Source organism: Manis pentadactyla, chromosome 12, assembly GCF_030020395.1.
Source record: "Manis pentadactyla isolate mManPen7 chromosome 12, mManPen7.hap1, whole genome shotgun sequence".
In the NCBI taxonomy this organism is placed as follows: Eukaryota; Metazoa; Chordata; class Mammalia; order Pholidota; family Manidae; genus Manis; species Manis pentadactyla.
Window position 1 is genome coordinate 6,160,588 of NC_080030.1, and position 13,499 is coordinate 6,174,086.

The 13,499-nt window shown below is 52.6% G+C and overlaps 1 protein-coding gene and 1 non-coding gene across 3 annotated transcripts; both read left to right on the forward strand.

The window, feature by feature from the left end:
• Positions 1-491: 491 nt before the first annotated feature.
• On the forward strand, positions 492-10,082 carry EEF2 (eukaryotic translation elongation factor 2). 2 transcript variants are annotated; one of them, XM_036883368.2, is made up of 15 exons: positions 492-602; positions 1,646-1,860; positions 2,706-2,887; positions 2,979-3,190; positions 3,667-3,845; positions 4,016-4,121; positions 4,649-4,762; positions 5,053-5,191; positions 5,351-5,546; positions 6,235-6,493; positions 6,926-7,033; positions 7,719-8,072; positions 8,400-8,582; positions 8,664-8,796; positions 9,367-10,082. In XM_036883368.2, exons 1-15 carry the CDS (start codon positions 600-602, stop codon positions 9,558-9,560), a joined length of 2,577 nt encoding a protein of 858 aa, XP_036739263.1. In that variant the 5' UTR covers positions 492-599; the 3' UTR covers positions 9,561-10,082. The 2 variants fall into 2 exon arrangements, with proteins under 2 accessions (XP_036739263.1, XP_057345808.1); XM_057489825.1 differs by lacking the exon at positions 492-602 and adding an exon at positions 1,073-1,217 and having other exon boundaries at positions 1,593-1,860.
• On the forward strand, positions 3,526-3,590 carry LOC118912146 (small nucleolar RNA SNORD37). The gene has a single exon (XR_005024711.1). It is a non-coding gene; the product is annotated as a small nucleolar RNA SNORD37 (small nucleolar RNA).
• Positions 10,083-13,499: the final 3,417 nt, after the last annotated feature.

Sequence of the window (13,499 nt, forward strand, 5' to 3'; positions counted from 1 at the left end):
TGTTAAGAACACGTAAAGTGATGGCGGTAGGTGGTTTGTTCACTGCTATATGGACAATACCTGGTACAGGAGACGCTCAATCTGCCTTTGTGGAATAAAGTGTTCAATACCCGTTCTTAAAAAAGCTTTTTATTTTAAAATGTAGACAGGTTGTTGCAAAAAATAGTACAGAGGTCCCAGCACCCTTCCCCCAACTTCCCCCAATCTACAGAGCCTGTTCATACTACAACGTACTTTTTAATGGAAGAGCTTGGCCTTTTGCAAGTTGATATAGTTGCTGTGGTCAATATTCTCAGCTAAAACGGCGCTCTTCGCTTTTTGAGTACTGAATTCCGACGGCTTGCACCCAGCTGCAGGCCGATCCGGCGCGGAACGCAGGCTCTGTTAGAGCACTTCCGCCGGCGCTTAATGGGTTAACTGCGGAACTGGCGCGGCTCCGATTCTCGCCCCGCCCCCGCAGCGCGGTCAGATGACCCGGCGACGGCCTATAAAATGTCGAGTGTTGACGTCATCGTTCTCTTCCGCCGTCGTCGCCTCCATCCAGGGCGCGGCTCGCGTAGCTCGGATCTGCCTGGGAGAATCCACCGCCATCCGTCATCATGGTGAGCAGCGTCGTCTGGCTGGCCGCCTGGCAAGGCGGTGGGATTTCCGCGCGGCCGGTGTTACCGGGCCTGGAGCGCTGGGGCCTTCCGAACCCGAAGGAGACATGGCGGCCGCGGGGCCGGCGGAGCCGGGGCTGGGGAAGAGGTCGCCGCCATGTCTGCGCGCTGCGCTGCTTGCGAAGGCCCTTCTCTGCTTCCGGGGGCGCCGACACCTCACGGAACCCCGGGCCCGGCTGGAGCTCTGGCGGAGGCGGGGTGGTGGGACATGATGATGTGGCAAATGCTGTAATGGCGGGCGCTGAGGTGGGAGCGGGGAGAAGGGGAGCCGTCTTATATAACTGGCGGGACGGAGTTTGAGCTTGGTTTTCTGTTGGGGGCTGTGGGCGCGCAGGAAAGTGGGAAAACAAGGAAAGCGAGACCTAAACAGCCCCTTCCCTTCTAAGGTCGTTAACCTTGGCCGGGCGCCTTGTCCCCGTACCTCCCAAATGGGAAAGAGTGATGGCCAAGCCACGAGGTGGAGGCTTGTGCCCGTGAGCGCTGCTCAGGCTCCCCACCTGAGCGGGGGCGGCCTATTTAGGAATGTCCTGGAATGCGTTGCCTTCCCTCGCCCCCCAGGTACAGGGGTCACCTTGGATCTTATGGAGGTGCTTTGGTTGGGAGAAGCCTGGGGGTTATCCCAGTGGCAACAGGGAAGGCATTTTGGGGGGGAACTTCATCCCTTTAATACTGTTTAGATGGACTCCCACAAATCTACTCCGTCCAGAGGAAATGTGTTGTCACCCTTGGACAAACATTCCACAGACTCCACTCTGGGTTGTCATTTCTAAATGTCTGCCAGAATCTGGCTTTTCAGAGATGGAATGAGTGGCATTTTAACGGGGGTGTCAGCAGAGAGACCAGGGAGTCTGGGTGGGAGTTGGGGCTGCCCCGGGACCAGCCCATTCCTGGCTGTGGCCTGGCAGTCTCTATTGATCGGAGTCCTTCTGCCAGTCCTGGTTCCTGGAGGCCTCCAGCAGCCTGATCCTCCCGCCGCCCCCGCCCAGGTGAACTTCACAGTAGATCAGATCCGGGCCATCATGGACAAGAAGGCCAACATCCGGAACATGTCCGTCATTGCCCATGTGGACCACGGCAAGTCCACGCTGACGGACTCTCTGGTGTGCAAGGCTGGTATCATTGCCTCTGCCCGGGCCGGGGAGACCCGCTTCACTGACACCCGGAAGGACGAGCAGGAGCGCTGCATCACTATCAAATCGACGTGAGCAAGCCCTGGTGCTCTCCTGGCAGGGCAGGGGAGGGATTGCCCCTGGCCTTGGGGGGTTGGGGAGAAGACGGCACACACTGCCACTTCCCTGAGAGGCTGCTGGGGAGATGAGTGAAGCACTCGGCTGGGTCTCTGTATGAGAGAATGGGGTTCAGGGTCTGCAAACAGCGGTGGTATTGGTGTCTGGGGGACCATAGAAAGGGGACTTAACCCAGTGGCTTCCCTACTTGGGGGGCCAGGTCTGAGAGGGTGGAACGGGCGTCCAGTAGTGTTCTAAACAGCCTGTCCTTTGGGTGAGAACCCAAAGCAAAGTGACAGTAATCGCTAATTATTTTTAACTGGTAATTTGTGAGAGGACTTTTATTTTTTCTGGTGATCTGTCTTGAGACTTGTTAACAGCTGGCGCTGGAGGCAGAGGGAGGAGTGAAACGTAGTCTGGGGTTTCTAGGTCTTCCAGGTTGTTCTGTTCCTGTTGGGGATCGGTTATGTTGAGTCTGGGAGGAACCAGGTCGTGGGTGGCAGGTGGGTTCAGAGCAGTTTGCACCAGAGAGGTGGGTTTCCCTGGCCCAGGGCACTGCAGAAGGTTCTGGGTGGGAAACCTGATGTCTGTCTCTCGGGATGAGTAATTCAGGGAGAGGAGATGGTTTGCAGTGTCTCTCTTGGACTGTGGACCTGGCTTTCCAATGGATCACACCCTTGCTTGGGGGTGATTAAAGGCATCTGTTCTGATGGCTCTTTGGGCAGGAGCCCAGGCCGAGTCCAAGGGTCATGGGGAAGGCGGTCAAGAGCTGCACCTGAGGTGTGGCTTCCATCTAGCCCACCTGCCCCAATCTTCTCAGGGCCATCTCCCTCTTCTATGAGCTTTCGGAGAACGACTTGAATTTCATCAAGCAGAGCAAGGATGGCTCTGGCTTCCTCATCAACCTCATTGACTCCCCTGGGCATGTGGACTTCTCCTCAGAGGTGACAGCTGCCCTGCGTGTCACCGATGGTGCCTTGGTGGTGGTGGACTGTGTGTCTGGTAAGCAGTGGCTTCCTCCTCACATGGCTTGGATCCTGGGGCTGTTATCCCTCTGGCTGATGAAAACACCCTGCTCCCTGCTTGGCCCCAGGTGTGTGCGTGCAGACAGAAACGGTGCTGCGACAGGCCATTGCTGAGCGCATCAAGCCTGTGCTGATGATGAACAAGATGGACCGAGCTTTGCTCGAGCTGCAGCTGGAGCCTGAGGAGCTTTACCAGACCTTCCAGCGCATCGTGGAGAACGTCAACGTCATCATCTCCACCTACGGGGAGGGGGAGAGCGGCCCTATGGGCAACATCATGGTAGGTGGCCTGTGCACTGCGGCTGGGGTCCCACGGCGGGCTGCTGTTGCCCCCAGTGCCTCTCCCGGGTCCCACACATTGGAAGGGCTGTGACCTTTCTCCATGGGGGCTGCCCCCTGGAACCACTGCTGACTCTAGAGCCCTTGGGGATTCTTGGGAAATCTGAAAGTGGGTTTGCCAGTGACAGACATCGAAGGGACAAAGGAGGCAGCTGGAGTGTGTTTGGTTCCGACTTTAGCAGTTGAGTTTTGGGGGTAGGGTTGAAAGTATGGGTTATCCTGCCAGCTGACAGGTTCTGGGCAGGTGGAGGGCATGGTGGTGGAGCTGGGTGCCCTGCACGTGATGACTAAAATTTCTTCACTTTGACCTGATGGCTATTGAAGAAATCTGGTGTCTGAGGCCCACGGTGCCCAGGGACTAGGTAGCTGTGGTTTCTGTCAAACAGTCCCCATTCACAGTCTTTCTTCTGTCCTCAGATTGACCCTGTCCTCGGTACTGTTGGCTTTGGGTCTGGCCTCCATGGTTGGGCTTTTACCCTGAAACAATTCGCAGAGATGTATGTGGCCAAGTTTGCTGCCAAGGGCGAGGGCCAACTGGGGCCTGCTGAGCGGGCCAAGAAAGTGGAGGACATGATGAAAAAGCTATGGGGTGACCGGTGAGTGCTGCGGGACAGACTGGTGGGGTGGGTGGTGGGTGGGGATCCAGTGGTGACAGTGATATGGCTCGGGACCAGCAAATGCCTGAGGGGTCCTGCCCAACCTGTTCTTTAGGCCCACCTGGGTGCCCCCAGAACTCCCTAACCTGGTTGGGTTGGGCCTTCACCAGGTACTTTGATCCAGCCAATGGCAAATTCAGCAAGTCTGCCACCAGCCCTGATGGCAAGAAGCTGCCACGGACATTCTGCCAGCTCATCCTGGACCCCATTTTCAAGGTGAGCTGCTGCATGAGCTTCATGGCTGAGCGTCCTCTGTGCTGTTATTAAGCCCAGCAGGTCCCAGAGGACTTGTCCCATGACTCACTGCAGCCTGTAGCAAGGTGCTGTTGGGCTGCGTAGAGGTTGGAGGAGGGTCAGGCAGCCAGACAACTAAGGTTCAGCTCCAGGGCTCCACCCTAACGTGCTAGGCCTGGGCCTCTTGGTGGGGCCGGTGGCCTCCCTGGCTGGGGTTAGAGTTGGGGGTTAAGAGACAGGAAGTTTGGGGTTGTCTAGCCAGTGGGGTTTAAGCACCTGTAGTTGAATGTGTTCACATCAAAATGTGTTAATGGTTCATAAGTCAGCATGGAGCTTGTCATTTAAGATAACAGTCCTTCAACGGTCTTTCCCCAAGATTTGCCCATTTGGCTCTGGATTTTTACAGCCCTGTCCTTCCTTCTCTGGCTCTAGTCTCCTTAGCAGGAAGCCGTTGTAAGCTTCCCCAGTACGTTCCCAAGCCCACTCTGCTGTCTTCCCCTTGGTGTTAGGTATTTGATGCAATCATGACTTTCAAGAAGGAGGAGACAGCAAAACTGATTGAGAAACTGGACATCAAGCTGGACAGTGAGGATAAGGACAAAGAGGGCAAACCACTCCTGAAGGTGAGTGGGGAGGGGCGTCCCGAGTCCCGGCACATGAGGTGCTGCTGCTCTTTGACATGGCAGCCCAGGGCTCTCTGCTGGGGGTGGCCCGCCAGCCCTTCCGTCCTGGCTCCAGCAGCATCACCAGCTGCAGCCCTGATGCCAACAGCGGTGGGCAGGAGACTTCGGGTTGGCACTGCCCTTTTAAAAGGGGCTGAGCATCCTAGGATCCCTCTAATGGGTGTGTAAATTCCAAGGGTTGTGGGGTTTCCCCAAACTTCCTCTCAGGGGTCTCATGTTCCCTCCTATAGGCTGTGATGCGCCGCTGGCTGCCTGCTGGGGACGCCCTGCTGCAGATGATCACCATCCATCTGCCCTCCCCTGTGACGGCCCAGAAATACCGCTGCGAGCTCCTGTACGAAGGGCCCCCAGATGACGAGGCAGCCATGGGTATGTGGGGTGTAGCTGCACCCTGGGGTTAGGATGCTGGGCAGAGGCCCGGGAGGAGGTCGGAAGGTAAATTCTTCACCAAGCTGTGGGCCTCAGGATTCTAGAAGACTGCTGTGGAGGAATCACGTTTACCCCTCCGGGGCTTTTCTTACTCCTCAGGCATTAAAAGCTGTGATCCCAAAGGTCCTCTTATGATGTACATTTCCAAAATGGTGCCGACCTCCGACAAAGGTCGGTTCTATGCGTTTGGCCGGGTCTTCTCAGGGCTGGTGTCAACTGGCCTGAAGGTCAGGATCATGGGGCCCAACTACACACCTGGGAAGAAGGAGGACCTGTACCTGAAGCCGATCCAGAGGTGAGGCGCCGGTGGGTTGGCGTGCCTGTGAGCCAGGCCGGTTCCCCCTCTGTGCTCCCCCCAGTGGGGGGAGGTACTCTGAGGAGTCGCCAGCCTGGAGCTCTGAGCCCCTCCGGCCACCCTCTCGTTATCACTACCCAGTGAGGGTGAATAAGTTCCTGGAGAAGCTAAGGGCTTGCCTTGATGAAGCACTGGGAAGCAGTGAGCTCCCCCTTCTCCCAGCTAGCAATAGTTGAGACAGATGTCCCAGAATTCGGGTGGTGGTGTGGTTTTGCCGCATGCTGAGAGTAGGCACTCAGACTGACTGCAGAGGTGATGTGTGGAAGAGCCCACCCCACTGCTCTGGGCACAGGTAGCAGGAAGACAGCCTCCGTCCCCTGTAGCCTCTTGGGGCCCTCACTGTGAGGGGGCCACACTGCCTCTGGTCAGCCCTTGAGTTTCTCCGGGGTGTTCACATCTGCTCTGGGCTGGGCGTGCTTCCCTGCACAGGGTAATAGGACATGCAGGCGGCTGCCTGGCTGTATCAGAAGCTAGGTTATAAGGCGGAGGCGAGGGTTGAGGCTGGGGGGATGGTACCACCCCTCCGGGCAAGAGGGTCCGTCACAGGCTGTGGAAGGAAGGCTTCTGGCCATTTGGGGGTCTGGCACCCCACTCCTGGTGCTTTGATGGCTTTTTGTATGTCTCTCAGGACAATATTGATGATGGGTCGTTATGTGGAGCCCATTGAGGATGTGCCCTGCGGGAACATCGTGGGGCTGGTGGGTGTGGACCAGTTCCTGGTGAAGACTGGCACCATCACCACCTTTGAGCATGCCCACAACATGCGGGTGATGAAGTTCAGTGTGAGCCCCGTCGTCAGGGTTGCCGTGGAGGCCAAGAACCCAGCTGACCTGCCCAAGCTGGTGGAGGGCCTGAAGCGGCTGGCCAAGTCCGACCCCATGGTGCAGGTGGGTGGCACCCGGTGGGAGGCAGCACACCACCTGCGGGGGTGGGTTGTGGCTTATGTCCTGGGTAGCTGAGCTGGACATACTGGGTGGTTTCTTGTAAAAGGAGTTTCAGAAAGCTTGGAAAACGGGGTGTGTGCCAAGTGCTGTTGCCCATTTAAATGGAAGTTCTCTGCCCAGGAAGCCAGCCGTGTTTCATAGGCTACGTGGATCTCTGTAGGTTGGCTGTTGCTGAGATCTTTTTAAAGCTATTAATGCTGACAGGCCTTGGGTGCCTGCCACAAGTCCCTGACAGCTTCCCTGAAAACTGCATCTTGAGAGTCCATCTTCAGCTGCAGGGAAGCCTGGTGCCTGCTTTCCTCCTGTTGCTGGCATCCCCTGGGTTCCCTGAGGTCCTGGGTCAGCGCCCCGGGGCTAATGCTTGGCCTCCCCTAGTGCATCATTGAGGAGTCGGGGGAGCACATCATCGCAGGGGCTGGCGAGCTGCACCTGGAGATCTGCCTGAAGGACCTGGAGGAGGACCACGCCTGCATCCCCATCAAGGTGAGGCCAGGCCCCAGGCCATCCTGACTCTGAGGATCCACTCTAGGGTGCTGGGTTCTTTGACTCACTCTTGTCAGATACGGTGTGCTGTTGTGGGACCAGCAGTTTATGTGTGTCCTCAAAGGCTGAGTTGGGGGGGCCTGAGGGGTCTGCCGCTATCCAGCAAGACTTAACAGATATTTGGGAAGAGCACAGACCTTTGGGTTCCTGCAGCCACCTTGAGGCCTGGCTGGCGGGTGCTCTGGTTTTTGTCCTCAGATGCTCCATGGGTGTGTTCACCCATTTTTGTGCTTCATTGCATATTGGTGTCCCTTAAGCCCTTTCGTTCCTTTCTCAAAAATTTAAGTCTCTGATTTTTATTCAGTGAATGATTAAATCGCTTTTCTGAGTTGTTTGCATGACAAGACTAACATTAACATGAGAAAATGGGATTAAGCCAGTGCCTGCTTTTTCCAGTTAATGCTAGGTGGAATTTCACAATATGTGTGGTAACTTTAACTGGTCCTTGTTAGCAGTGGGCATTCTCCCACACAAGGCGTGAGCAGCTACATGCCTAGAGTCTGCACAGAAGTGAGATGTGCATGTGCCACCAAAATGTATTTTTCTGACTTCCTGCCCACTGCATGCAGTTCCTGGGCAGTCACCACCTCCTGTGACCAGGCCTGACCTTTGCACTTCATTGCAGAAATCTGACCCAGTGGTCTCGTACCGCGAGACTGTCAGCGAGGAGTCAAACGTGCTCTGCCTCTCCAAGTCCCCCAATAAGCACAACCGGCTGTACATGAAGGCACGGCCCTTCCCTGATGGCCTGGCAGAGGATATTGACAAGGGCGAGGTGTCTGCCCGCCAGGAGCTCAAGCAGCGGGCCCGCTACCTGGCCGAGAAGTATGAGTGGGATGTGGCTGAGGCCCGCAAGATCTGGTGCTTTGGGCCTGATGGCACTGGCCCCAACATCCTCACCGACATCACCAAGGGTGTGCAGTACCTCAATGAGATCAAGGATAGCGTGGTGGCTGGCTTCCAGTGGGCCACCAAGGAGGTGAGGGGCTGCTTGGCCCTCCCGCTGATGATGCATCGCCTACTGTTGGAGTCCTCAGTGGGGTTCTTAGGGGCCAGAGAGATGCATACCTGTGAGGGTATCTTTGCTGTCATCTGTACTTGTTTCCTTGTTGGTGAAATGGGGCCAGGGGTCCAGTCTCAGAGAGTCCCAAGGACGCCAAGTTGAACAAGACATGCTATGCTAGGTCCCTATGGGTGGAGACCTAGAGGCATTGGCATAGGTAGAGAGCCCTGGACTGACCCGCTTTCCTGAAGAGATAGTAGAAGCAAGAGCTTAAATGGTGGCCTTGGTCCCCTTCCCCTGCAGGGAGCGCTGTGTGAGGAGAACATGCGGGGTGTACGCTTTGATGTCCATGATGTGACGCTGCATGCAGATGCCATCCACCGTGGGGGTGGCCAGATCATCCCCACTGCCCGGCGCTGCCTCTATGCCAGTGTGCTGACTGCCCAGCCCCGGCTCATGGAGCCCATCTATCTTGTGGAGATCCAGGTAGGGAGGCCCAGCCCTCCTGCTGCTGTCCTTGGTCTTCCCATGCCCAACAGCTGCTTCATAGCTTCTTCTGCCTGACAGTGTCCAGAACAAGTGGTTGGTGGCATCTATGGTGTACTGAACAGGAAGCGGGGCCATGTCTTTGAGGAGTCACAGGTGGCCGGCACCCCCATGTTCATCGTGAAGGCTTACTTGCCTGTCAACGAGTCCTTTGGTAAGTTCCAGCCTGGTGCAGCCCTCAAGATGCCCACTGCGTGTTGCACGTTGGCTTCAGGGTGGAGCCCAGTAGGCCCGCAGCTGCCCTCACCTAGAGTAGGCCCGGTTCTTGCTCCCACATGCAGGTCCAGAGTGGGGCAGACGGGAGCTGATGCTGTCCTGTGCATTTGGGGGGTGGGAACAGCATAGCTGTGAAGGTGGAGGTAGTCTGCTGCTTGTATGGACTGTGAATTGCTCAATTTGGGTGAAGCTTTGGTGTATAACTTGGTGACATTTTCAGAACACAGACTGCAGAGCAGCTGTGCTGTAGTTGAGATTAACCCTGAGAACGAACAAGCGGAGGCCCTCGAAGGCCACTATATTACTAATTAGTGGTTTTGGGGTAAGATTTGGGTGAGGTGCATGAGATAGGGGTTTAACATCAGACTCAACCTGGGTCTCCTGGACTTGGTGGTGTCTGGTGTGTGCCTGGGTGTCCTTCCCTTGTCCCCCCTGGCTGGGCCAAGGAGCTAGCAGGAACCAAGTTCCCTGAGCAGTCCAGTGAACCCTGTTCCGCCCTTCTCTGCAGGCTTCACTGCCGACCTGAGGTCCAACACGGGCGGCCAGGCGTTCCCCCAGTGTGTGTTTGACCACTGGCAGATCCTGCCCGGAGACCCCTTCGACAACACCAGCCGACCCAGCCAGGTGGTGGCCGAGACACGCAAGCGCAAAGGCTTGAAGGAAGGCATCCCAGCCCTGGATAACTTCCTGGACAAATTGTAGGTGGCCCTCCCTGCAGCCCACCAGCCTGGGTGGGACTCGGCACAGCCCCTGCACCCGGCTGGTGATCGGCCACAGCAACAAGCCCTGCATTCTCCACGACACCTCGAGACTGCCTAGACACAGTGACTTCTGCCTGCCGGTTCTGGGGCCCACTCCGTGCCATTGCTCAACATGAATACTTGATGCTGTTTCTTCTGATATTTATTTCAAGATTCCAGAGGCAGCAGAAATGCCCTCACAGCAGGGACTTATTTGGCCTGTGGGGTTGGGGGAGGCGGGATGGGGCACCCAACACTTTTATCCATTTCAGAGGGAGACTCAAATGTCCAAAAAAAAATTAAATGCATTAAGAGGTTTATTTGGGTAAATGGCCCGTAGTGGATGTCCCCCCAAAAGGGGGGAAGGAACAGCAAGTAGATGTTTCTCTGGACAGAAGCTAGAAGGCAGGAGACTTTGTGCAATGTCACCATGAGCACCTCCAGCTGTATTAGTGCCATTGGAATAATAAATTTGATAAGGTGGTGACTGTGTGTGCATCCATGCGGCTTCTCGGTGCACTTGGGCTGGGACGGACTCCGGTGTGCCAGTTGGCATGGCCATCAGTGATACTGCATTGCAAAAGGCGCCATGCTACTTAGGAATCAGTTCCTGTGTCAGAGTGGGGCCCAGAGGCAGGTCCAAGGAGACCTGTATAATCCAGGGCAGTGCAGCAGGCCTCCACTGTCACCTGGGGCTGTCCAGTAGAACTTGATGGCGATAGCGCAGTCATGCATCTGTGCTGTGCCAACAGGCAGCCACTTGCACCAACATTACTACTGAGCACTTGAAGTGGGAGCAGTGCAGCCAGGAACTAAGTAAGCTACCAGCCTTTCGTTTTAAGTCATTTCCACAGTCATGGTGCTGGGGCTGCTGTGGTGGTTTGCGGGCTTGGGACAACTCGATGCTGTTGTCACCAGTTGGATGTACTGTTCAATCCATGAAAACGGCAAGACAACCACCTACTGAATTACCCAGTTAGATGGGTTGTTAAAGAGGAATTAGAAATACCTGAGGTTTTTGCTTCAACCTTAACATTCGATTCTAGATTCAACATTAGGACCAAGATAATTTCTAATTAGAATCCCTATTAATCCTTTGAGGATAAGTCACAAAGGATGCACTGCTAAAACGGTCTCAACACTAGTGGTGCTTCCCCTTGGTGGGCACCGCTCAACATTTAGAAGGGAACAGTCAGGGACACTGGATGCTCTGAATGCGTGGAACAGCCCTGCACCCCTGAGAATGTTCCTGCGCAGTCTTCCCTGACCCCTGGTGTCCACCAAAAGTTCCACTGGATCATTCACGTGATTGGGAAGCTGCCATTACCTCAATTTATAACTAAATGCTGCTTGACATACTCAAAAGCCTTTTTTTGCACTTCTTTAGAAGACTGACGAATATTTACAGGAAAGTTAAAGATGTACCAAAGTGACAGTTGAATCTAGTGTTAATCTGGTTTTCCACTGACATTTTCTACTATTGCAGGGTCCAACCCAGGATACTGCATTGCATTTGTGCATTTTTAATGTCAAATAATTTTGTCAGGAATATGACTACATAGAGGGTTGAACAGCCATTTTCTTTAACTTCAGTAATTTGTCACCAATTCCAAGTTCAGGTGGCAATGGCACTTGGCGTATTTGGCTTGCCAATGTGGTGTCTTGTGTTTGCAGCTGTTGGGGATTCCATTTGCAGAGGCTGACATCTGGTGACTGTTATGTTTTCTTGTGTAATTATACCCAACCACTGATGTGCTATGAATACGTGTATGTGTGTGTATTACTGCCTGCCTACCTGTGTTTCATTTCATAGATTTTAATTCGTGGTGGTATTGTGGTTGCTCAAGACCAGGAGTTCTGAACTTTTTTGGTCTCAGGACTCCTGTGTACTTCTAAATACTATTTGAGGACCCCCAGAGAGCTTTTGTTTAAGTGGGTTTTACCCTATTTAGAAATTGAAGAATTAAAAAAATAGTAATTTACTAAAAAAAAAAAAAACCCCGTATGTGTTGACAGAAACACCGTTTTTATGGAAAACTTCCTAAAAAACAAGTAGTAGTCTACTTTTTTGCAAATCTCTGACAGCTGTATTGTCATATCTGATTCCATATCAAATCTGTTGTGCTAAGTTGTTTTGGTTGAATTACATGGAGAGAATCCAGCCTCACTCATTCCCATGTTTGGAAAAAAGAGATGCATTTTAATAACCTTGTTTCAGGTAATTGTGGATACTTTGATACAACACCAGAACTCAACAAGTGGTAGGTCCTAAAGGTTAATTACAACATGGTATCTGAAACTATATTCATAAACTTCTCATACCGTTAACATTAAAATCCATAGGTCTGCCTTGCAGTGGAATGTGTTTTTGCCCCACATGATTTTGTGACATGCATTGGTTATTTGGAAATACCAGTGAACCTAGTTTGCAGCTCTTCCAAATGTTTGACACATTTCATTAATACTGAGAAATCACATTAGTATCAATTTAGTCAGGAAAATGTTGAAGTATCAAGAAACAAGCAAGTTTAGAAAAATTTAATTTTTTCCTCGAAAGCTCAGATTTTACCATTGGCAAATACTGTCAGTTATTTTCCTTGAGGTGACAGACTCAATTCATTTTTGAGATGTCTGCCAAATACCCAAGTCTAAATTAACTGTGGTTTGTCAGTTTTTTTCAAATCAAAATGTTTCATCTCCACTCGTTAAGTGTGGGCTGTTCGTTTGTTTCTTCCAAAGAGTACAGTATAGAAAGGAGAGAGAAAATATATATATAACGGAGAGACCTGACAAACTGCCTAAAGCCAGTTAACATCAACAGTAATGTCATGTTGATACTATGGACCCCTGATAAGGTGGGTGAGAATGGCACTCGACCTCTAAGGGCTTCCTCCCTAAAACCCATCGCCCCAGTCTAACTAAGAAAAACACAAATCCCAGTTGAGGGATATTTTACAAAATACCTCACTAAGCCCTTGAAAAAGTTACCCCAAACCAGAAAGTCTCTGAGAAATTGTCACAGCCAAGAGAAGCGTAAGAACTGTCATGTGGCATCCTGGGACAGAAAATAAACGTTAGGGAAAACAAGGAAATCTGAATAAAGTGTGGACTTCGTTATAGTATTACTATTGGTCCCTTAGTTGTGACAAATGTAAGATGTAAAAAGGGAAACTGGGGATGGGAGAAGGTGTTGCTTTAGCTGTGTGTGAGAGTCAGACAAGAGTGGAAGGCGATCAGGCAAAGGAACAGCTCATAAAAATTGGAGTGGGACTGCCAACTGCCTGCAGGCCTGGGAGCAGACTCAGGACCGGGAATTTTAAGACTTCCTTAAAGATTTCCATGGGATAGGCATGCCCCATTAAGGCCAAAATGTAAACCCATAGGAATCTGGGAATATTTGTTTTGTTTTATTTTCAACCACAAAAGTAACTCAGAAGGTGGAATAAAAACAGTGGCCCTGCTTATCAAAAAAAAAAAAATTGGAGTGGGAGGTCTGAAGGAAAACGCGGTGGAGTGGAGTGAAAAACAGGTATAATGGCATGGTTTTAAGGCAGTTAGTGCAGGCCAAAAAACATGACAGATGGAATCTGAGGTGGTTCAGCGCTGGCTTTGGGTTCAGGCCTATCTGGGAATGAATCTCAGCTATGCCATTTACTGGCTGTGTGACTTTGGGTAGGTTATATTACCTCTCTGGGTCTTGGCTTCCCCATCTGCAGAATGGGGAAAACAGTAATATATTTTACCTACTAATATTGTTGATTGGTACACACTAAAGCTCAGTAGATGCTAGCTGTTTTATCATGTATCTGGAGGTCAGCAGGGGTCCGAAGAATCCTTAAGCATGAATGGCAACCCTCCTCATTTGCATTTATGTATTTGGAATGCGGGTAACATCTTACAG

Bases quoted from the DNA above. Each gene is read 5' to 3' on its own strand.
- EEF2 (XM_057489825.1), top strand. From the start codon at position 1,088: ATGGGAAAGAGTGATGGCCAAGCCACGAGGTGGAGGCTTGTGCCCGTG. The intron at 4,122-4,648 runs GTGAGCTGCTGC...CCTTGGTGTTAG, and splicing joins TCCTGGACCCCATTTTCAAG to GTATTTGATGCAATCATGAC. The intron at 7,034-7,718 runs GTGAGGCCAGGC...ACTTCATTGCAG, and splicing joins ACGCCTGCATCCCCATCAAG to AAATCTGACCCAGTGGTCTC.